This window comes from Musca autumnalis, unplaced genomic scaffold (genome assembly GCF_047663935.1).
Source record: "Musca autumnalis isolate F117 unplaced genomic scaffold, ASM4766393v1 scaffold_1, whole genome shotgun sequence".
Classification (NCBI taxonomy): Eukaryota; Metazoa; Arthropoda; class Insecta; order Diptera; family Muscidae; genus Musca; species Musca autumnalis.
The window spans coordinates 188,266,237-188,292,192 of NW_027411644.1; the positions used below are offsets into that span (position 1 = coordinate 188,266,237).

General features: G+C 37.5%; 1 protein-coding gene across 25 annotated transcripts in view; it reads left to right on the plus strand.

The window, feature by feature from the left end:
* Window positions 1–25,956, plus strand: part of LOC141388847 (protein lap4-like) — a 667,534-nt gene that overhangs the window by 113,228 nt on the left and 528,350 nt on the right. For all 25 annotated transcript variants that reach the window (XM_073959312.1, XM_073959313.1, XM_073959314.1 and 22 more), the window contains exon 3: window positions 5,556–5,673. In XM_073959312.1, coding sequence (XP_073815413.1) covers window positions 5,556–5,673 — 118 coding nt within the window. The remainder of the gene's footprint in view (window positions 1–5,555; window positions 5,674–25,956) is intronic.

Below are 25,956 nucleotides of genomic sequence, written 5' to 3' on the forward strand. Positions count from 1 at the left end.
ATATGTCCGCAGGGTTCATAAATTTTTCCTAGAGGGCCCCTCAATAGGTCCACCCACAAATATAGAGTGTTTTCATAAACGGTCAATATTTCAAAATTTCTACAATCATCATGTATTGAAATAAATATAGTCTTAAAGTGCTCTCAATACCCTATTTAACGGTGCCCTCCATATATCCGCAGGGTTCATAAATTTTTCCTAGAGGGCCCCTCAATAGGTCCACCCCCAAATATAGAGTGTTTTCATAAACGGTCAATATTTCAAAATTTCTACAATCATCATGTATTGAAATAAATATAGTCTTATAGTGCTCTCAATACCCTATTTAACGGTGCCCTCCATATATCCGCAGGGTTCATAAATTTTTCCTAGAGGGCCCCTCAATAGGTCCACCCACAAATATAGAGTGTTTTCATAAACGGTCAATATTTCAAAATTTCTACAATCATCATGTATTGAAATAAATATAGTCTTAAAGTGCTCTCAATACCCTATTTAACGGTGCCCTCCATATATCCGCAGGGTTCATAAATTTTTCCTAGAGGGCCCCTCAATAGGTCCATCCCATACATGAAGGCATTTAATCATCGGTCCATTTTGTTTAATCTTCTCCAAAAATTTCCAATTTTCTCAAAATATCCACAATAAAATACTTAGTGCTATGCATGTGCTTATTTTTTTTTTTTTATTCTGAGTAATCTTCTAAAACATACAAATATCCATGAAAATCGTTTTTCAAAATCGTTTTTACAACTGTTATACGAATCTGTTATACAACTGTTATATTGTTATACCACCACCATTGTGGTTTTTGTCTCCGCTAGTTAAAATCGTTTTTATCTTCACACCCATTAAAAATGTCAACTTAAATCGCGATTTATTTAAAAAGCGCTCCGGCGATTTTTTTGTTTTTTGATTGTTCTCATCTATGAACATTGTAGTTTCAGAATCCGCAAAAACTTCCGATGTGTAAGCACCTTCCATTTAAAATTGTTTCAAGAGCACCGTGTACGTATAACATATAATAAAAAAAATAATATAAAATTAAACAAATAATACAAAATTAAGAATAATACAAAATCAATTAAAAAAAAAAAACAAGTAAAAAAGTGTTAAGTTCGGCCGGGCCGAACTTTTTATATCCTCCACCATAAAATATTCTGAAGTAAATCGGAATAATTATTTTTCTTGTCCACAATTTTAGGAGGAGATATTTCGTGACCACTTATACCTAAATCTATATATATAAAATTGGTGTAAAAAATGTATAGTAATTCATAAAATGAGAACGGCTAGGCCGATTTCTGTAAAATTTTTTGTCAGTTATTCGTATTTTCGAGGAGAAGGTCTTTACGGAAGAACATTTTGGAAAATCTCTCTAGAAAAGTCGGAAAATTGGAAAAATCGAAAATTGAGCTTTTGTATGAAATTTTATTCCTTAATAGCGAGACGAAGTTCGCCGGTTCCGCTAGTAAGGTATAAAAATCATAAAATATGTATTCAATCGGTCGGGAACCTTATATGGTGCTAAATCAAAATATGGACCTATGTTTTTGGTGGAGAAGTTTTGTGACCTCTAGAAAACTCGAATGTCGAATCGCGGATACTTCGATCAAAAATTGTAGCTAAAATAAAAAAACGAAAATCGGGAGATACCGTTATATGGGGACTCTACCAACACATGTATCTATGGGGACAGTTTTTCGAATTATAGATAGTTGGGTCAAAAATACCGAAAATGGGGAGGGACCGTTATATGGGGGCTATACCAAACGGTATAAAAAAACGGGCGTGGCTGTACAAAAACATGGACCTATATTGACAGTTTTTTGTAGATGTTTTGTGACCACTGGTAACCTCAAACGGCAAATTACAGGCAGTTCGTTAGCAAAATGTAGCTACAATCCTCAAAATACCGAAAATCGGTAGGTAACGTTATATGGGGCTATTCCAAAACGTAGACCTCTGTTCATAGTTTTTGAAGGTGATATTTTGTGACCACTTGGAACCCCAAAAGTGAAATTACAAGTAGTTCGGTGAACAATTTTAGCTAAAATCCTCAAAATACCAAAAATCTGGAGGTACCGTTATATGGGGGCTACAGTGTAGCCGCTACACCAAAACATGGACCTATGTTGAAAGTTTTAGATGGAAATGTTTTGTGATTACTAGGAACCTCAACTGTCAAATTACAGTTAGTTTGGTCAAAAATTGTAGCTAAAATCTTCAAAATACCGAAAATCGGGAGGTACCGTATACCAAAACATGGACCTATGTTGACGGTGTTTAGTGGAGATATTTTGTGACCACTGGGAACGCCAAACGTGAAATTACAGGTAGTTTGGTAAAAAAATGTAGCTAAAATCCCCAAAATACCGAAAATCAGGAGATACCGTTATATGGGGCAATACCAAAAAGTGGTCGGATATAGCCCATCTTCGAACTTGACCTGCCTATGGAAAAAAGACACTCGGGTGCAAAAAATAGCGCTCTAGCTCAATTATTGCGAACGCTAGAGTGATTACAACAGACGGACAGACGGACATACATAGCTAGATCGTCTTAGAATTTTATACTGATCAAGAATATATATGTATACTTTATATGGTCGAAAATGATTAGTTCGATGTTTTACAAACAAACTTAATATACCCTCCATACAATGGTGGAGGGTATAAAAAAAAAAATCAAGAAAAGAAACGAATTTATAAAACTTTATTTTTATTTTTTTAATTTATTGCAAAACGCTTCGGATTTCAGGCACTGTTCTATTGAATTTACATTTTCCAGATACAAAAATCCATAAAATTGAACTTTCGTCATTTTTCGATTTCTGTCATCTTTTAATTTTTTTTTAACATTTTTTTAATTAAAAATAAATCAAATAATAAATGAATACTAAAATATGAACAAAATTAACAGAATAGACGACAACAAAAATAAAAATAATAAAATATTAAAAACTAAAAAATAATAAAACAAACATAACAAAAATAAAAACATAAGAAAAAATTAAAAGAAAAATTAAAATGGCTAAACGAGCAGTTAAGTGGGTGAGATGTATGAAAGTGTGGCACAATATAATAAACATTTCGGGGCCCTACCTGTAGAAGTATTGGCTTCCAGTAGGAGCAATTTTACTGTTATGGTATGATCACGACGCTAAAATAGATGTGGCCGCCTTCAACTAAATTTAAGTAAAAACGAGTTGGCATTATAAGCACCTATCGTGCCCATCAGCTATTTTGGTCGGTAACTGAAGGAATAGTATATAGGACATGGCGGTGAATGCGGAGAGAAGTAAGTCGGCACAACAATAGTTGGGTCTTGCGCCATTATTTTGGTACGATGCAAACTTTTCGGCCAAAATTAACTTATTATTACTTATTAACATGGTGGAGCAGGGTATAAGGGTTTTTATTAAAGCTCTACGTATGTACTCTCCTCTGTATCGATTTTAAGCATGTGTCGTGGGATTTTATGGTGCACATCTTTATTTTATTCGAAGATCCGTATAGTATGTATATACCAAACCTTGACATTTGCAATAAAAGCTTTTGCATTACCTTCAATAATCTTATGTGTCACTAAAAACTGCAGGTATGTCACTCTTAATATTTACAATAATGCGGAAATGAAAGTCAGGACATAAAGAAAAATTCATGCCTGATTAGTGACAGTGTCAAATACAACAACGTCTCGGTTTTGCCGGATTACACTACACTTATTTAAGCAAAAAAGGTAGAACTACTTTCATTTCTCACGCTATACTTTAATCATTCAATTTCATGCTTTTCTTTCTTCTTGTTCCGTCAATTCGTTCAACTAATATTCTCCCGTATCCTCTAGAAGGCAATTAATCTTCGGCAAATTTAGATTTGCAATCATTTTAGGATTTTTTGTTTTGTTTTAGCCTCTATGATGTGAGGAGGACCTTTCTATTTTGCTCTAATAAAATGGAATCAAGAACACCAACTACATGGCGATTAAATGGCAATAAGCGAATTAAAACCATCAACCATAGGAACGAAAAGAAAAAAAAAAATAGAATTCGTGATTTTAATAAATGGATCGTCATCATTTGAAAGTCATTTAACGGTTGCAAAAAATATTTCAACATTTTGGAGCGTTAGAGAGGAGGAGGGTGGGAAAAGAGTTGATGCCAAAGTATGGAAAAGTAATCTGTAACACCTTTTACATCCAACGTTTGTGAATGTTAACATTGCTTCCCCTGCTGCTGCACAAGCAATCAATTGTGGTGGTCCATTTGGGGAATTGTGGGGGGAGAGCAGTAGGAAGGCCTTTGCCATTGATACCCTAAACTTGAATTAAATTACCCACCTTTTATTTCACTTTAGTGAAAGACATGGTAATATGATCATCCACTACAACCTCTAAGCCATGATCTGTTCACTTGAGTAGCAAGAAGAACAACAGCAACTAGCTGCTTCGTTGGCGGCATCTCCAACTTACCACAATAGTGACTTTTGTCGTCTCTACTCTGGCAGCAATGACTTCGTCATCATCGTGCATTGGTGCTTGCAGATGTAGGTCTTCTGGATGATGATGACGATGGTGCTGCACCACCAAAACCACCTTCATCTCTCTATCTAACTCATCCATTACATTCACCTATGGCCAATTTGAAAGTAAATATTGCTTGTTTCTTGTAACTAAAGCCAGAATAAAAAGAGATATGTAGATGGGCAGGGGACGCAATATGTTGGCAGGTGTAGCGAGAGGGGCATGGAGCACAGCATGTTGTACTTTAATATTTCATTGTTACAAATGGCATGAAATTGTAAATTTATTACTCCTCAATATGCAGTCTGACACTGGCACTTAGTCATAGCATCACAACCGCCACCACCTTCACCACCAACGGCAATGCCGGCCGTCATTGTCACTTTGTCTATCTGTCAGTCAGTAAGTCAGTCACTCACTCGGTCCGTAAAAAAACCAAACTAAATTGTTACTAGATAAAGGCAATGTAATATTCTTGGTGCAATAGAGCATGCAACAGTCTAGAGGACCCAGTCATCCAGTCAGGCAGGCAGGTACTCCAAACCCTAATGGATTTCCATTCTATGGCGTTATAGCTTCATCTCTTTTGAACATTACAAATAACAAAAAATCTTCTTTAGGTTTTCTTTTTTTCTTTCGGGGTTAATTTTAAGGAAAGGGGACAACACTTTCTTTCTTTTTCCCCAAAACCGAAATGATTTTCTGTTTGGTGTTCCTTTTGTTTTACTTCTTGCACATTCGTGATGTGTTTGTCAGTCAGTCAGGCATTTTCTTCGTTGCTATGACAACGTTGATGACGCTGATGAAGAAAGATTATGTTTTGTCTTTGATTCTTTGGCCTTTGTTTTTTTCTGTTTTGCTTGTTGCACACAAATCGTGCAACAAGTTCAAGCAGCTAATGTTGTCCGCCCTACATTTTGTGGCTTTATTTCTATTCTGTTTTTTTTTTGTTTTTGTTGTTGTTTTTTTCGAGAGAAATTTTATTAATTCATGTTTGTTTTCCTTTGTTTGTTTCTTGTCTCTATTTACAGAACTTCTTCAGACTCCATCGCTTACGGAAATTGGGCTTAAGTGACAATGAAATTGCTCGTTTGCCTCCGGATATACAACATTTTGAAAATCTTGTGGAACTGGATGTTTCACGTAATGGTAAGTTCCTTTTTGGCTTAATTTATGTCTTAATTATGGTTGTTTCCGAAAAAACGACGATATTTTTTTGCCTACTATAGGTGCGAATGCGATGAATGCAAATACATTATATTTAATTTAGCTGCCAATTGTTTAAGTGCAAATTTAAGTTTTCTGGTCAATCAATCAGCAAATCCATTTGGAACGAATTGTATTTAGCAGCCATTAATATTAAGAAAGAAATATCAATCATTAACAAAATTTGTATGTACAAGCCACAAAATATAAAAACCGAAAAGAAGTTTTGCGATAGTTGTCTCACACTCAAATACCAAACTTTTTGTACAAAACAGTTGGAAATCTGATTTGTTGCTCATATATATTGTGTATATATGAGCAACAAATCAGATTTCGAACTGTTTCGTACAAAAAGTTTGGTATTTGTGTGTGCCAACTATCGCAAAACTTCTTTTCAGTTTTTATATTTTGTGGCTGATAAATACAAATTTTGTTAAAGATTGGTATTTCTTTCTTAATATTATTGGCTGCTAAATACAATGTTTATGTGGTGTGGTCATGATTACATTTTTTACGAACCTTAAACTTAGCTGCCAATCGTTTAAGTGCAAATTTGCGATTTTTTTGGCGAATCGTTTAAGTGCTAATTTAATCAGACAACCAATAATACTTCGAAAGAAATATCCATTTTGCAAAAATATTGTATTTACCAGCCACATTAAAATCAAAAACAAGTTTTGCTACAAACACCGAACTTTTTTCGTACGAAGCAGTTAGAAATTGGGTTTGTTGAAACAATGTTCAATCTGGCTCTAGGTCCATGTCAAGTTCAAGGAAAGTGGCTGCATGACGGGACAGTTGAAAAGGTGTTTTGTGTGAGGCGGGTCCTTGCCGCATACTGGACAGATGTCTTGCAGGGCACGGTCGATTTCCGCCCAATAGAAATTTAGGCGACTGCAAAACATCAGCTGCGATAGAAGGGGGAAGTACTCCGAGGACTTTATTCACACTATATATGCTTATGGCCTTAACAACTACATCCGTGTGAATACTATTTAAAACTGTATGATATGCCTGTTGTTCTAGGGGTTCTCTCCTATATTGTTGGACCTCCCGCTCTAGAGCATGAATATCCTTCCTGATATGGCTGAATGTGTCGGGCCTAGCCAGCAGATGGTGGTCGGTTTGAACTGGAGCCGCATAGCTTACCACAGACCGACCTATCGCGTTATATGTGGTCTGTTCTATCTGGTTGAGTACTTGACAAATATATGTGGAGATGATCGACAACTTGATAGCTATTCCTGCTACTGGGGAGGACTAAGGCCTGTACGATTCACTTTTGCTGGCATCCTTGCCTGGCTTCAGTAGCGGGACCACCTGCAACCACCTGCCTATTTTCCAGACTTCGGGAACAAGCGACAAGTTGAGAACTTTAGTAAGATACTCTACTCCCGGCTCATCCAGCTGCTTCAGCATTACCATGGATATTCCATCATTCGCAACATCATCATCCTCGGCAGGAAGAGAGCTGATGCGACGTAATATTCTCCTCTTCGCCATGTCACTCTCGGGGTGCTCGAAAAACTGTCGATTGAACTAACTTGCGCACCTCTTTGGGTCAGTCAGCGTAACGTCGCCAAACGTGTCTGAGGTCCTATCTTCCATCCTTCCAGGGTTCAGATCCCTGACTCTGTGGTCATTGGGGTTGGCTCGACGAAGCTCAGCACGCTCATTTGTTAATCCCGTCGCCTCTGCTGGGAAGTTTGGTCTTACTTGGGGTATTCGACCAGCAGGGATCTGGCGAGCGTCTGCAACAGTGATAATGTCTCGGAACGTCCTTTCCGCTACCCGAACATCAGAATGATTGGGCAGTTCTCTGAAGCGGTGATTGGTGAACTCTCTGAAACTCGGCCAATCAGCTTTCCAATGATTGACGAACGTGCGGCGTGATGAAATCGGGTGGTCTGCTAATGGAAACAATTATGGGGAGATGGTCTGATCCAAATGAAATGACGGGTTGCCAGGTAACGTCATTTGTCAGTCCAGGTGACCATCGTCTGGCGAACAGAGATACTCTCCTCTAATTCCGGTAGGGCCGTCCTCATTACCCGGGCAAAACATAGAGCTATTAATCTGCTCAGCCAGCGCTGTACCCCTTTGACCGTTTCCGAGGGCCGAATGACATATCTCATGATACGCATTAAAGTCCCCCAGGACCAGACGATTATGACCTTCCAAAAGCGGGCTAATTACAGGCTCATAATCTGAGATACAGCTATTTCTCTGCGGGATGTATACGTTCAGCAACTCTATCTTGGCAATTCCTCACATATATCCGAATTTTGTGTGGAAGGTACCCGAAGGAGTGGTCCGATATAGTTCATATTCGAGCCCAATATACATCTGGAAGGAATAAGATGATGTGCAAAGTTTGGACCAAATCAATTGTTCCCTTCGAGAGTAATCGTTCACACCATTTTACAGAAAATTTTTGAACTTTTGTGGAAACTAAGTTTAACAGAAATCTGACAGATACGATGGAAACAATTTCAGACTTTGAGCAGACGAGTCGGATATCACACAAAACGTTCGATAAAGCATTAAGAGGTGGTTATACCCACTTATTAGGCACAAAAAACATTTTTCATGATGGTTTTACAATAATCTACCAAACTTTTTTTTAGAAAATTATATTTTCATATCGGAATTTTTTTGTTAAAAATATTGCATAGTTTTCTGCCCGCCTACGAAACTGTTTTTGCTAAAGCAATTTGCGGTGCCTACCGTAGCTCGAAAACGAATAAACCGATCAGCATATATTTTTGTTGATCAATATGGAATTAAAAATATCCATTTATTAAACCAGTAAGGAAAGAATCAAAGTCGGGCGTGGCCTACTATATGATACCCAACACCACTGTGAATATTTAAGAAATACATGGGGACTATTTTCAAGTCTAGACCAATTTCAATATAATTTGGCACATATATTTCTTGGACAAAATTGGATTTATATAGACTGTTGGGTGCATCAAATATCTCAAATCGGCCGAAGTATATATGGGAGATATATCTAAATCTCAACCGAATTCAATAAAATTTGGCGTAGTTACTTCTAGACCAAACTCCATCGCACATTCTAAGATTCATCAAAGTTGAACAAATGTAGCGTTTTCGGTGCATAAAATACCTCAAATCGGGCGAAAATATATATGGGAGCTATATCCAAATCTGAACAGATTTCGATATAATTTGGCGCATTTATCTATAGACCTCATTCAGTCACACGTTTCAAATTGCATCAAAATTGGGCAGATATAGGGTGTTTGGTGCATCAAATACCTCAAATAGGGCGAAAATATATATAGGAGCTACATCCAAATCTGAACAGATTTCGATATAATTTGGCGCATTTATCTATAGACCTCATTCAGTCACACGTTCCAAATTGCATCAAAATTGGGCAGATATAGGGTGTTTGGTGCATCAAATACCTCAAATCGGCCGAAAATATATATGGGAGCTAATTCAAATCTAAACCGATTTCCATATAATTTGGCACATTTATCTATAGACCTAATTCCGTCACACGTTCTAAATTTCATCAAATACCTAAAATCGGCGAAAAATATATATGGGAGCTATATCCAAATTTGAACCGATTTTCACCAAATGCAATAGCGTTCTTCCGACGTCTAAAAAATGATCTTTCCCAATTTTCAGCCAAATCGGACAATAAATGCGACCTGTACGTTGCGGACGGACATGCATAAATCGACACAGAAAGTCTCTCTTTTTCTTATGCATGTTCCATACAAATGCACTAATACATAATCCCCCTTACCACAGCGTGGTGTAGGGTATAAAAATGGTTAACTGTCAAAGAGAAAATTACGATTTTAACGAAAATAATGGACAATTTTTTCGCCATAAATCCGCAACAAAAATTTTAAGATAAGTCCCTCACTTAAGGACTAACTAGTTTTAGAGCTACAGTGGACACAGCATTCAAAACTGCTATTTAAAAAAACCACAATGAATTTTCCTTTTCTAACACTAATATCTCAGACAATTTTTGTACGATTGACTCGACAATTTTTGCATCTATCTGTACTTTAAAACGAGCCAATAAAAATTCCGACTTTTTGTTGTTGTAACCCCTCAAACAAAAACTATCCTTTGTGGCATACCCATAGCACACATTAAACAAGATATTAACAAGCTGATATGGATATGCATACATGCCATATAACTAAAGAGAAAAAAGTGGATACCATTGTATTCATCACTCAATACCCAGTTTTTCAGTCACACAGAAGCATCTATTGATTCTCATCTTCATGAGATGAGGAAGTACAAGAAATCTAATAATGCCATGTAGTGTTTGTTGCAAGTCTTTTGTAAATGTTCTTGTTTGCAGTTTTTTTTCAGTTTTTATTGCGGACGTGTTGCACCAATAACAGCTACAACAACGGTTGAAATGAATAAAATAATTGCATATTGACTGGATTTGTATCACCAACAACTAGCAAGTTAGCTAACTTCTGGAGCAACGTTTTTTTGTATGTTCACTGGAATCAGTAGCAACAGGCGCCGGTCGTTTTGCCTAGGCTCTGTGCCACAAGACAGTAGCAATGATGCTGCCACTGCAATACAATTCAATTTACTTGTTGTTTGTTACTTGTTTTTGATGTCTATATGTGATAATAGATATACATGGCAGATGTATACCCACTGTACGAAAGAAGAAGAAAACAATAATAAAATTAATTAAAATGTTTTGTGGATTTATATTATCTCTGTACAGTTTTTTTCTGTGGAGAATATCGAGTTGTTGCGGATGATGCGGTGATGATGACTCAATGAAAGAATATTATTTTTTTCGATGTTAATAATAACAATAAAAGCAACAACAAGGCATTTACAACAACTTAATTATATTACTTATCGACAAACAAATAATCTTATTAGTCAACATATTGTCAAACAGCTCGAATTAACTACTAGAACGTTGATGATATCCACCGCCCAAAGAGTAATTTAATTCCCATAATGAAATGTTCTTTGTTATGTGTTTTTTGTGATTGTTGTTGTTATTATTAGTAGATTGTTTCGGACATTACAGTTTAAGTATAAAGGACAATATTTAGGGGATTAAAATAAAGGACAATGTTCTAATATTTAATTACGCTTGGGCTTGGTTTTCAAGGTTTCTAGGGTCCATAGAAGCACCCTTACTTGCAGAAAGGGACTATAGAAGCCCACTTTCTTGCAGGAAAGGACTATAGAAGCCCACTTTCTTGCAGAAAGGAACTATAGAAGCCCACTTTCTTACAGAAAGGGAGTATAGAAGCCCACTTTCTTGTAGTAAGGGCAAGGGACTATAGAAGCCCACTTCCTTGTAGAAAGGGCAAGGGACTATAGAAGCCCACTTTCTTGCAGAAAGGGCAAGGGACTATAGAAGCCCATTTTCTTGCAGCAACGGACTATAGAAGCCCACTTTGTTGCAGAAAGAGAAAGGGACTATAGAAGCCCACTTTCTTGCCGAAAGAGAAAGGGACTATAGAATCACCCTTTCTTTGAGAAAGAGGAGCTATAGAAGCACCCTTTCTTTGAGAAAGGGACTATAGAAGCACCCTTTCTTTGAGAAAGGGACTATAGAAGCCACCTTTCTTTGAGGAAGGGACTATTGAAGCCACCTTTCTTTGAGAAAGGGAGTATAGAAGCACCTTTCTTTGAGAAAGGGAGTATAGAAGCCACCTTTCTTTGAAAAAGGGGCTATAGAAGCCACCTTTCTTTGAGAAAGGGATAGAAGCACCTTTCTTGGAGAAAGGGGCTATAGAAGCACCCTTTCTTCCCGAAAGGGACTATAGAAGCACCCTTTCTTCCCGAAAGGGACTATAGAAGCACTCTTTCTTCCCGAAAGGGACTATAGAAGCACCCTTTCTTCCCGAAAGGGACTATAGAAGCACTCTTTCTTTGAGAAAGGGACTATATAAGCACCCTTTCTTTGAGAAAGGGACTATAGAAGCACCTTTTCTTTGAGAAAGGGACTATAGAAGCACCCTTTCTTTGAGAAAGGGACTATAGAAGCACCCTTTCTTTGAGAAAGGGACTATAGAAGCACCCTTTCTTTGAGAAAGGGACTATAGAAGCACCCTTTCTTTGAGAAAGGGACTATAGAAGCACCCTTTCTTTGAGAAAGGGACTATAGAAGCACCCTTTCTTTGAGAAAGGGACTATAGAAGCACCCTTTTTTTGAGAAAGGGACTATAGAAGCACCCTTTCTTTGAGAAAGGGACTATAGAAGCAACCTTTCTTTGAGAAAGGGACTATAGAAGCACCCTTTCTTTGAGAAAGGGACTATAGAAGCACCCTTTCTTTGAGAAAGAGACTATAGAAGCACCCTTTCTTTGAAAAAGGGACTATAAAAGTACCCCTTATTTTAGAAAGGGACTATAAAAGCATCATTTCTTTGAGAAAGGGACTATAGAAGCGCCCTTTGTTTGAGAAAGGGACTATAGAAGCATCCTTTGTTTGAAAAAGGGACTACAGAAGCTTTCTTTCTTTGAGAAAGGGACTATAGAAGCACTCTTTCTTGCAGAAAGGGACTAAGAAGCACCTTTCTTGTGGAAAGGGACTGTAGAAGCACTCTTTCTTGCAGAATGGGACTATGGAAGCACCCTTTCTTGCAGAATGGGACTATGGAAGCACCCTTTTCTTGAAGAAAGGGACTATTGTGGCACCCTTTCCTGGAAGAAAGGGACTTTAGAGGCACCCTTTCTTGCAGAATGGGACTATGGAAGCACCCTTTTCTTGAGGAAAGGGACTATAGAAGAACACTATCTTGCAGAATGGGACTATGGAAGCACCCTTTTCTTGAAGGGACTATAGAAACAGTCTTTTCTTGAAGAAAGGGACTATATAAACACCATGTCTTGCAGAAAGGGACTATAGAAACACCATGTCTTGCAGAAAGGGACTATATAAACACCATGCCTTGCAGAAAGGGACTATATAAACACCATGTCTTGCAGAAAGGGACTATAGAAACACCATGTCTTGCAGAAAGGGACGATATAAACACCATGTCTTGCAGAAAGGGACTATAGAAACACCCTGTCTTGCAGAAAGCGACTATAGAAGCACCCTTTCTTGAAGAAAGGGACTATAGAAGCACCCTTTCTTTGAGAAAGGGACTATAGAAGCACCCTTTCTTCGGGAAAGGTACTGTAGAAGAACTCTTTCTTTGAGAAAGGAACTATAGAAGCACCCTTTCTTTGAGAAAGGGACTATAGAAGCACCCTTTCTTTGAGAAAGGAACTATAGAAGCACCCTTTCTTTGAGAAAGGGACTATAGAAGCACCCTTTCCTTGAGAAAGGGACTATAGAAGCACCCTTTCCTTGAGAAAGGGACTATAGAAGCACCCCTTCTTTGAGAAAGTGACTATAGAAGCACCCCTTCTTTGAGAAAGTGACTATAGATGCACCCCTTCTTTGAGAAAGGGACTATAAAAGCACTATAGAAGCACCCTTTCTTTGAGAAAATTACTATAGAAGCAACCTTTCTTTGAGAAAAGGACTATAGAAGCATCCTTTCTTTGAGAAAGTTACTATAGAAGCACCCTTTCTTTGAGAAAGGGACTATAGAAGCACCCTTTCTTTGAGAAAGGGTCTATAGAGGCACCCTTTCTTTGATAAAGGGACTATAGAAGCACCCGTTCTTTGAGAAATGGACTATAGCAGCACACCTTCTTTGAGAAAGCGTCTTAGAAGAACCCTTTCTTTGAGAAAGGGACTATAGAAACACCCTTTCTTTGAGAAAGGGACTGTAGAAGCACCCTTTCTTTGAGAAAGGGACTAAAAAGTACCTTTCTTGTAGAAATGGACTAAAAAGTACCTTTCTTGTGGAAAGCACTTTTTCTTGCAGAAAGGGACTAAGAAGCACCTTTATTGCAGAAATGGGCTATAGAAGCACATTTTTTTTACAGAAACGGGCTATAGCAGCACATTTTTTTTTTGCAGAAACGGGCTATAGAAGCACATTTTTTTTTTGCAGAAACGGGCTATAGAAGCACATTTTTCTTGAAGAAAGGGACTACAGAAGCACCCTTTCTTTCACAAAATATCTAAGAAGCACCCTCTGTTTCATAAAGGGTCTAAGAAGCACCCTTTCATTCACAAAGCGTCCATAGAAGCACCTATTCTTTCAGAAAGCGTCTATAGAAGCACCCTTTTTTCAAAAAAGTATCCAAAATTGTATAAAACATTTTGTTCTCGCAATCGAAAATTATTTACAACATATATGTATTTTAGCGCCTAAAACTATGCATCACACATTGTAGCATATGATTCAGGACATTGACTTAATTTTTTTTTTCTTGGAGACCATACAAGAACCTGTTCTAAAAATTATTTATGCAATTAATTTTATTTAATTAAACCCATGCATCTCTTCTCTAATACAATTATCAAATGATTAATTTCCTGTTTATAATTTAATTTTAGTTGCCCTCAAATTTCCAAAAAACCAAACATTTTGAGGTTGTTGAACATTCAAACAACATTCCACAACTACTGGCGTATACATATTTCAATTCAAGTAAATGACCAGCACGGGTTTTTTAATTTCAATACAACCCCATGCGTCCCATATGTTGATGGCCTGTCTGTCTGTCTTATTCATGGTGGTCGTTTAACCAAATGGACTTGTCTAAAATTAATTTGGCAATGTTTATTGCTCACTTTATCACTATAAAAATGGTAACAGCAATAAAACAAAAACAACAAACGAATGCAATGCAATGTCATTTGCCATTTGTACTGCCAATTTTCTCAGCTGTTGCATTCAAGTCAAGTACTTGATATGACTTCACCTCGGCCCAACCATATGCGCAAGTATTGTTCTTTTTGTGAGGCAGAAGGGTGGAGAGTTAATAGTTCTTTCTGTGAAGTACGAAAGAGGAAAATTTGTGAATTTAACTCACACCCTCCACCTCCCCCAATTTTTGCATATTGAGCTAACTATTACTACTTGTCTGGTTTTTTGGGTTTCGGCCGGGGGCCAATGGTGGAATTTTGTCCTGAATTTAATTTTACAGTCACAGTCGTTGTTTTTATAGAACTCTTCTCTTCACTCTCATCAGGGATTCCATAGAAATATTCAGTTAAATGTCAGAACAATTTCATATTTGTATGAGTGCCTGCATACATACATATCGTCACCATAAATGCCCGAAGACGTAACCGACATGAAAATCGAATTTAGTTTTTTTGATGGAATCTGATACATAAAGCTAAAATACATGCTCTGGCAATTTCAAGCTTCTACTTTCAAAAATAACGATTCTATTCAAGAAATGGCATTTCGGAAAATGGAATAACATTGCAGATGTTGTTGTAATGACAGATTGCAAAACCAAGCGTTTTCGCGATTTTAGTTTCATTACTTACTCCCATTAGTACGTGATTGATAATACTGCAAATAATCGCCCTAATAAGATTGATATTCATAAAACAGTTTTTCATTTTATAACGTTTTTTGCTTCTCCTGTAAAGTTTTGATTTTGTGGGTTACGTCTTCGGGCATTTATGGTGACGATATGTCATATAAATGTAAAATATTTGTTTGCAAATTTCATTATAAACTTTAAATATGCCACTGGGGTAGAATTGAATGGAATTGTGTCACATGCCGTGGTGACGTCGTCGTTAAATGTTAAAGGCAACTGGATTCGGATCACTATCACCACAACACTCACTTTATATTCATTGGAAGAAATTGTGTACAAAAAGTTGATTTAATTTTATATGCACACAGAATTCTTTGGTTGATTACTGTATGATTTATTGTTCAGTTTAGAGGAAAGATTTGAGGATACGGAAGAAATTCTTGAATACCAAGTAAATATAAGCTTCTGGTTGTCATAAATTAGCGAATATAGTTTGGAATTTTAGTTTATACTTATTCTATTCATGTAAATTTAATAATCTTATCCACCAACGCGGTTATAGTTTTACACCAACGTGAATAAATAAAGTGGATATTATTATTCACTAAAGTGGATATTATTATTCACCAACGAGGATCTTATTATCCACCAACGTGGATATTGTTATTCACAACGTGGATATTCTTATCCACCACCATGGATATTATTATTCACCAACGAGGATCTTATTATCCACCACCATGGATATTATTATTCACCAATGTGGATATTGTTATTCACCAATGTGGATATTATTATCCACCAACGTGAATATTTCAGAAAGGGGTGTCCTTTCTTTGAGAAAGGGTCTATAGGAGCACCCTTTCTTTCAGACAGGGTATATATGAGCATCCTTTCTTTCAGACAGGGTCTATTGGAGCACCCTTTCTTTCAGAATGGGTATATATGAGCACCCTTTCTTTCAGACAGGGTCTATAGGAGCACCCTTTCTTTGAGAAAGGGTCTATAGGAGCATCCTTTCTTTGAGAAAGGGTCTATAGGAGCACCCTTTCTTTGAGAAAGGGTCAATAGGAGCACCCTTTCTTTGAGAAAGGGTCTATAGGAGCACCCTTTCTTTGAGAAAGGGTCTATAGGAGCACCCTTTTTTTGAGAAAGGGTCTATAGGAGCACCCTTTTATTTGAGAAAGGGTCTATAGGAGCACCCTTTTATTTGAGAAAGGTTCTATAGGAGCACCCTTTCTTTGAGAGAGGGTCTATCGGAGCACCCTTTCTTTGAGAAAGGGTCTATAGGAGCACTCTTTCTTTGAGAGAGTGTCTATAGGAGCACCCTTTTATTTGAGAAAGGGTCTATAGGAGCACCCTTTTATTTGAGAAAGGTTCTATAGGAGCACCCTTTCTTTGAGAGAGGGTCTATCGGAGCACCCTTTCTTTGAGAAAGGGTCTATAGGAGCACTCTTTCTTTGAGAGAGTGTCTATAGGAGCACCCTTTCTTTGAGAAAGGGTCTATAGGAGCACCCTGTTTTGGAGAAAGGTACTATTGGAGCACCCTTTCTTTGAAAAAGGGTCTATAGGAGCACCCTTTCTTTGAGAAAGGGTCTATAGGAACACCCTTTCATTCAGAAAGGGTCTATAGGGGCACCCTTTCTTTCAGAATGGGTATATATGAGCATCCTTTCTTTCAGACAGGGTCTATTGGAGCACCCTTTCTTTCAGAATGGGTATATATGAGCACCGTTTCTTTCAGACAGGGTCTATAGGAGCACCCTTTCTTTCAGACAGGGTCTATAGGAGCACCCTTTCTTTGAGAAAGGGTCTATAGGAGCACCCTTTCTTTGAGAAAGGGTCTATAGGAGCATCCTTTCTTTGAGAAAGGGTCTATAGGAGCACCCTTTCTTTGAGAAAGGGTCTATAGGAGCATCCTTTCTTTGAGAAAGGGTCTATAGGAGCACCCTTTCTTTGAGAAAGGGTCAATAGGAGCACCCTTTCTTTGAGAAAGGGTCTATAGGAGCACCCTTTCTTTGAGAAAGGGTCTATAGGAGCACCCTTTCTTTGAGAAAGGGTCTATAGGAGCACCCTTTCTTTGAGAAAGGGTCTATAGGAGTACCATTTTTTTGAGAAAGGGTCTATAGGAGCACCCTTTTATTTGAGAAAGGGTCTATAGGAGCACCCTTTTATTTGAGAAAGGTTCTATAGGAGCACCCTTTCTTTGAGAGAGGGTCTATCGGAGCACCCTTTCTTTGAGAAAGGGTCTATAAGAGCACTCTTTCTTTGAGAGAGTGTCTATAGGAGCACCCTTTCTTTGAGAAAGGGTCTATAGGAGCACCCTGTTTTTGAGAAAGGTACTATTGGAGCACCCTTTCTTTGAAAAAGGGTCTATAGGTGCACCCTTTCTTTGAGAAAGGGTCTATAGGTGCACCCTTTCTTTGAGAAAGGGTCTATAGGAGCACCCTTTCTTTGTGAAATTGTCTATAGGAGCACCCCGGAAAATGGAATAACATTGCAGATGTTGTTGTAATGACAGATTGCAAAACCAAGCGTTTTCGCGAGCACCCTTTTATTTGAGAAAGGGTCTATAGGAGCACCCTTTTATTTGAGAAAGGTTCTATAGGAGCACCCTTTCTTTGAGAGAGGGTCTATCGGAGCACCCTTTCTTTGAGAAAGGGTCTATAGGAGCACTCTTTCTTTGAGAGAGTGTCTATAGGAGCACCCTTTTATTTGAGAAAGGGTCTATAGGAGCACCCTTTTATTTGAGAAAGGTTCTATAGGAGCACCCTTTCTTTGAGAGAGGGTCTATCGGAGCACCCTTTCTTTGAGAAAGGGTCTATAGGAGCACTCTTTCTTTGAGAGAGTGTCTATAGGAGCACCCTTTCTTTGAGAAAGGGTCTATAGGAGCACCCTGTTTTGGAGAAAGGTACTATTGGAGCACCCTTTCTTTGAAAAAGGGTCTATAGGAGCACCCTTTCTTTGAGAAAGGGTCTATAGGAACACCCTTTCATTCAGAAAGGGTCTATAGGGGCACCCTTTCTTTCAGAATGGGTATATATGAGCATCCTTTCTTTCAGACAGGGTCTATTGGAGCACCCTTTCTTTCAGAATGGGTATATATGAGCACCGTTTCTTTCAGACAGGGTCTATAGGAGCACCCTTTCTTTCAGACAGGGTCTATAGGAGCACCCTTTCTTTGAGAAAGGGTCTATAGGAGCACCCTTTCTTTGAGAAAGGGTCTATAGGAGCATCCTTTCTTTGAGAAAGGGTCTATAGGAGCACCCTTTCTTTGAGAAAGGGTCTATAGGAGCATCCTTTCTTTGAGAAAGGGTCTATAGGAGCACCCTTTCTTTGAGAAAGGGTCAATAGGAGCACCCTTTCTTTGAGAAAGGGTCTATAGGAGCACCCTTTCTTTGAGAAAGGGTCTATAGGAGCACCCTTTCTTTGAGAAAGGGTCTATAGGAGCACCCTTTCTTTGAGAAAGGGTCTATAGGAGCACCATTTTTTTGAGAAAGGGTCTATAGGAGCACCCTTTTATTTGAGAAAGGGTCTATAGGAGCACCCTTTTATTTGAGAAAGGTTCTGTAGGAGTACCCTTTCTTTGAGAGAGGGTCTATCGGAGCACCCTTTCTTTGAGAAAGGGTCTATAAGAGCACTCTTTCTTTGAGAGAGTGTCTATAGGAGCACCCTTTCTTTGAGAAAGGGTCTATAGGAGCACCCTGTTTTTGAGAAAGGTACTATTGGAGCACCCTTTCTTTGAAAAAGGGTCTATAGGTGCACCCTTTCTTTGAGAAAGGGTCTATAGGTGCACCCTTTCTTTGAGAAAGGGTCTATAGGAGCACCCTTTCTTTGAGAAAGGGTCTATAGGAGCACCCTTTCTTTGTGAAATTGTCTATAGGAGCACCCTTTCTTTGAGAAAGTGTCTATAGGAGCACCCTTTCTTTGAGAAAGGGTCTATAGGAGTACCCTTTCTTTAAGAAAGGGTCTATGGGAGCACCCATTCCTTGAGAAAGGGTCTATAGGAGCACCCTTTCTTTCACAAAGGGTCTATAGGAGCACCCTTTCTTTCAGAAAGGGTCTAGAGGAGCACCCTTTCTTTCAGAATGGGTCTATAGGAGCACCCTTTCATGCAGAAAGGGTATATAGGAGCACCCTTTCATTCAGAAAGGGTCTGTAGGAGTACCCTTTCTTTCAGAATAGGTCTATAGGAGCACCATTTCTTTGAGAAAGTGTCTATAGGAGCACCCTTTCTTTGAGAAAGGGTCTATAGGAGTACCCTTTCTTTAAGAAAGGGTCTATGGGAGCACCCATTCCTTGAGAAAGGGTCTATAGGAGCACCCTTTCTTTCACAAAGGGTCTATAGGAGCAACCTTTCTTTCAGAAAGGGTCTATAGGGGTACCCTTTCTTTCAGAATGGGTCTATAGGAGCACCCTTTCATCTTTCATAATCCTATTTAAAAAATCTGCACTACTAAACGAAATTCCCCAAAAAATTATATAAACCATCTCTCTTTCGTTCGTTGTTTGTTGTCGAATTACAATTATTAAGTTCTCTAAAACCGAAACACAACAAACAAAACAAGCCACCGTGTGTCGCTGTAGTGTGGCATACAAACATAACAAACATACAATTAAAATGAGTCTATATAACCAAAAATTTAAACCGTCTTCATAGACACCGACCAACTTTGTTCTTTAGTTTATTTACACACCTATTCACAGACGCACACTCAAACATAAAAATTTGTGGCATCATGCACCACCCTTAGCCTTATTTTTAACCTATGTGAACCTCATAGCCCTGCCTGCTGGGTCCAACACGATCTGTTTTGTTGTTGGTGTTCTTTGGTATTTTTTTCTTTGTACAATGCTTGCCACTGTAATTAGTTCTTTGTTTGTTTGTAGTCTCATATTCATCATTCGTTCAGTCGGTTCGTTCACTTGTTGTGTTGTCGTAATTGACGTCATCAAAGAAAACAATAATTAGACATTGGTAGTTGAAGTGTGCTGAGTGTGTGTGTGTTGCGTGTGTGTTCTTTTTTATGATGTGTATAACGCCTCTATGTACATCCTCCCCATCACCCACAAGAACCACCCAACCCGCATTCATGTATTTATTTCAATTTTGTTTGGCCTCATGAGCAGCAACAAGTTGAACGACAATAGTCAGCCTGCCGAACTGTTTGACACCAGGCCCATCAACCCTGCTAATATTGTCATGTAAACGTAGAATTTAGCCGGGTGATTAGTAGGTGCATATTAAACTTGTCTGCTGTCTTCTCTTTGCCACCTCTGTTCACTGTTAGCAGCCTGTACTATTTAAGAATGTGGTGTTGTAGGTATGTTTCCCACTACCCACCGCCCGTTCCTCCCTGTGGTGCCAGGTGTTGTTGTTGGGTTAATTAGACTGTTGTCTGTTGACATACCCACCCGCTCCCCTAGTGGTAGACAGTATTGTTGAACCACTTGAGGTCTCTTTGTAGCGTATTATGTAAATTGCTGTAATTTGCAGTAAATCAATTCAACGAATTACATTTAAAGCTTAAAATATTTTTAATGCTTATGACGAGGTATTTAGTAATTAAATGAACATTGAAAAGTAGATAAGTAGTCGTGTAGGAAAATGTGATCATTTGGTGAAAAGTTTGTGTATCAAATTATATTAAGGTAAGTTCACATTAGAGCAAGTGAGCATAAATTTCAATGCATTATTAACGTTCACTTGCTCTCAGTAAGCGCGCACTGACGCTGGAGAAAATATTTGCCTAATGTGACCTTACCTTAAGTTGTGGATATTCACATGGAGGGAATTATCCACACTTCAGTAAGTTATGTTAATAAATTATTAATATTGCTTTCATCACGGTCTGAGGATAGAGCTGGTTTGTCTTAGTTGATTTTAACTTTTTTTATAAGGATCAATAAGATCATTCATATTAAGGGATTACCTCTACTTTTCACTTTCAAAAACTCAAAAAAAGCATTGGCTTATTTTGAAGTATAGGTAGTCTAGAGTATGCCGCAATAAAATTCAAGTCGATCGGAGCATAATTGACTGAGATATATTACCGTTCAAAGTGAAGAACCTGTTGTTTTGGGTGTAGATGCGTAACTTAAAACGTGTTTTTCTTAAATTTGCATTTTTGAAGTCGGTGCCAACGATAGCTCGAAGACGAATGGAGCGATCTTCAAATAATTTGGTGAACTTATTAAAAACATAAAAATCTTGTCTTTAAGCTAAACAGATTTGTACAGGGTTTTATTTAGTTCAAATCTAGTAACTCATTTTTAACACAGTTGCAGTTGACCAATCGAACTAAAACTTTGCATACTTTTCAGATTTGGATGACAATACATGAATATGAAACCAAAACCAATATGGGTCAATTTTTTCTTATAGCCACCATTTAGCGGTACCACCCGATTTAAAGTATTTTAATGATTCTATCTTCATTTTTAGGCCGAATTGGTTATAATTTGGCATTTGGGGTTCCCAATGATACAAAAACTTCCTCACCAACAATGTTGAACATAGGTCAAGGTTTTGGTATAGCCTCCATATAGCGGTACTACCCGTTTTTGGTTCAAATCTAGTAACTAATTTTCCACACAGCTGCAGTTGACCAAATCGAACTATAACTTTGCACACTTTTCAGATTTGGATGACAATACATGAATATGAAACAAAAACCAATATGGGTAAATTTTTTCTTATAGCCTCCATATAGCGGTACCACCCGATTTAAAGTATTTTAAGGATTCTATCTTAATTTTTAGCTCAAATTGCTTGTAATTTGGCATTTGGGTTTCCCAATGATACATAAACTTCCTCACGAAAAATGTTGATCATGGGTCAAAGTTTTGGTATAGCCTGCACATAGCGGTACCACCCGATTTCAGATATTTTAAAGATTTTTTCTACATTTTCGGACAAAATTGGCTATAATTTTGTTATGAGGTTCTCAGTGGTCAAACAAATTTAATTACTGAAAAGATAAAAAATAAATTAATAAATTAAGTTACAGTGTTTTATTTATAAATGTACTTAAAACTACAAAATAATTTTTCATGATGGAATCTCTCAAATAAAACGCTTAAATTTGAACTAAAAATTGTGACAATATTAAACGGCAAGCGTTTTATATGAGAGATACGATCATGAAAAATTATTTTCTGGTTTTATAATAAAACACTGTAACATAATTTTTTTATTTTAAAAATTTTTTGCGCGATTATTGGGCAAAAAGCGGTAAATTTTTTCGTTAAAATCGAAATTTTGACAGTTCTCAAATTTTTAAAAATCGATTTTTTAATATTCTGTTTCGCTTAAAGGCAAAAACACCCCCAAAAATATAGAAAGATCGCCCCATTCGTTTTAGAGCTATCGTTGGCACCGCAACACGCTTTTAGAAAAAAGGGTTTCCTAGGCAGTCATTTACCACAAAACTATGCAATATTTTTCAAACACAAAAATTCCAAAAATGGTGTAAGATGTGCTCTTTCAGACGAAAGAAAGAAATTCTTAAAAATATTATCTTTGAAGATTTCATGGAAAATGAGTTTTTGTTTGGTTTGCACAACTAGGGATGGGATAACCCTTTAAAAAGGCCGAAAAATTCTAGGCCAAAATCCGTCTTTATAGATGGTCTACGCCACTTAAAATATCTCATCATATAAGATACTAGGGAGGTATAAGTAGGATATATTTTATAAGTAGGATATATTTATAATGGTATCGTTATAGAACACCACGAAAGTACTCAAAATTAAGTCCAAGAAGCGGCATTATGATTCTGATATATTGGTGTCTACCTTGCAGTCGATGAATATGTGGGATTTCATTGGCCTATTATAAAATTTGATATAAAGTTAAGATCTGGTTTGTGTCATTTATCAGCTGCCCTTCACTCCCTTCTCTTTATCTTCTAGAGAATATTCTTAATATGTACCCAGTTTGATGTTTAACTATCTCTCTCCTTATGCCATGCTGAATGCAGTGTCACCGTGCCTCCAATAAAAATGTTGTGTTATTCTTGTAGATTAAATTTGGTCACGGGTCCAGCGAGGTCATTTGATCTTAAAGGCCAATAAATTATGTATTTCTATAAAATCCTTGTACTTTTCTTAATAAAAAGTTTAGAAAGTAAAGAAGGCTGTCTGAACGGCAAAATATCATATTAGGATGTCTTGGTATGGAGATCAGAATAAAATACGGAAGGACTAGAACGCAAAACATATATGAAAGAATCCCACAATAATGAAGTTCTTGGAGAAAGTCATTAATGTTTTCATATAGCATTTTTTTGCAACATTTAATGATTAGGAACCACGTTTCCTGCCGAGGGAAGTTTCATCCGTGCCTGGTTCAAACATTTGGTGTCACGCGGATGCATTAATTTTGTTTTAGTTTAGGAAAGGCAAGATAAAAGACTTAAAAACTCTAATAAATAAAGTGTGCAATGCCTTTATAGACTATACGTTAGGCCGGGGCGATTTGTATGGAAGGAAAAAAGTGATAGTGGGCGCCTGGAGTTTCTGATTCTTTGGATTGTACTGAGCAAAAAAGTCCACTAGACCATATGTCTACGGTGAAAATCGAGCCCCCGGATTTTGACTTGAAATTTTTTTCAAGGATATTTTGGCCAAACCATATCTCAGAAACTTGACATATCCTGAAAATTTCCTTTTCCGTTCTTAGTACACTCACCAAGGGCTTTCATCTCCAAAAGGAAATTTCCACCCACTGACTTTAAGTCAAATTTTGTAGCACATTGTAATTTATCGATATTTTCCGAAAAATGTGCACATTCTCGGGGCCATAACTGCCTGAAGGAGCGTTCCAATGCTTTTGCTGTGTACTAGAGAGTTCTTAATTATTGTCTTGGCTACAATTTTTGTCTTTGTGTTGGATCGAAAATCTCAGTGGTTTGGCTGTTACATATATGCCAAAATATCCAAAAAACCTTGAAAAAAACTTCAAGACAAAATCCGGGGGCTCGATTTTCACCGTAGACATAGGTCTAGTGGACTTTTTTGCTCAGTACAATCCCAATAATCAGAAAATCCAGGCGCCCGTGGTGGTGTTCAAATCGCCCCACCCTACTATACGTGCCTCCCATAAATATGCTGTGTCACGCAGATAGATTATTTTTGGCCGGTCACATATCCAGCGAGACCTTCTATCAATATAATGTCGCTAAGTCCTGCCAATAGCAAGAGTGCTGTCAATTTTTGCTTGAACTTTTGATTCACAATTTTGCGTTTTAGTTTTACCGATTTTTCAAAAAATAATTTAGAGATTGCCACTACTGATTTCCATACAAAGATAATATAGTATTGTCTTTGTATAGAGATCAGAATAGGGCTTATATAAAGCTGAGCTACCGTTACCGGGAAATTTTGAAAAACGCGTGTAGATTAATTTTGTTTTTAGATTTAAGGAGGCGAGATCACCAAAATCCGCCTCATGCAAGCTTTAGAAGCTCAAATTAAACAAAGGTGTTATGCTGAATGAATACATTGGAGGTTATTCTGAATAAACAATTCACTGTGAGTTTTCTCACTATTTCCGTTAAGTTGAAATGGCAAAGAAATAAAAATCAGGAGGAGTTTTACTCAGAATAACCCCAAAAAGTCGTCTTATAGACTTTATGTAACATTTTTTTCCAATAAATTCACACACGTTTTGCTATTAGTGATGATTCAGCCGCGTGTCGTGCAGTGTTTAATCCGTGCCTCTAGAAAAATGTTGTGTCACGCGGGTAAATTAATTTTTTTTTAGCATAGGAAAGTCAAGATTTTAAAAATCCTTTTAAGGAATCATATCTTAAAAGCTCAGTTTAAATGAGGATTGCAACTTCTTATTGTACAGAGTACATCAGGCTTGTTTCAAAAAAATTCGCAAACGTTTTGGTATTAGTTATAAACACGAGTAGTAATAATGCAACAAGTGCATAATTTTTTCAATCGAATGAATGAAAGAAATATGAATTCGTAGAATGGATTTACAATTGAAGTCCTAAAAGCTCTATTTTTAAACAAAGCCGGTAAATTCTATAGAAGTCCCAAATTGAGTTATAAACCTTTTTAATATCATTGACTACATCCTTACCCCATCGGCCTTTGTGCTGTGAGTGTACCGGTATATGGGACGTATTAATACGCCTTTTCAAGTGAATTTGCCAGTGTTCATTCTCCTGACATAGTCTATCCAACGGGAACATTGCTTAACTATACCAATGTCGTTGTACAGCCGCTGTAGCTCGTGGTTCATGCAACGTCTATATTCATTATCCTCCTCGATTGAGTAGTAGATCTTTTGAATCAAATTTGCCTTCAACGCACCAATTACTGCCTAGCAAATTCCCTTAGAAGAGTATTGTGAAGACCATGAAAGTTTCCTAAAGAATCTGTCCTTAAGCTAAAATATATAATGCGTTTGGTTTTCTAGATTGAGTCATCAGCTAGACCATAACCTTCAAGTCTGGTCCATAACATTCAACTCTAGACCATAACCTTCAAGTCTAGACCATAACCTTCAAGTCTAGACCATAACCTTCAAGTCTAGACCATAACCTTCAAGTCTAGACCATAACCTTCAAGTCTAGACCATAACCTTCAAGTCTAGACCATAGCCTGCATGTTTAGACCTAAACCTACACTATAACCCTCAAGTCTAGACCATAACCTTCAAGTCTAAAAGACTAAATTACTACTTAATTGTTATCTTATATACCTCAGTCCTTATAAAAGATTACAAAGTACATCTTCACCTTATGGTTGTTGCATTTTACCAGTTCAAATTTCCACGGAATTTCCCATTCTCAACAAAATATTTGTTTATGGT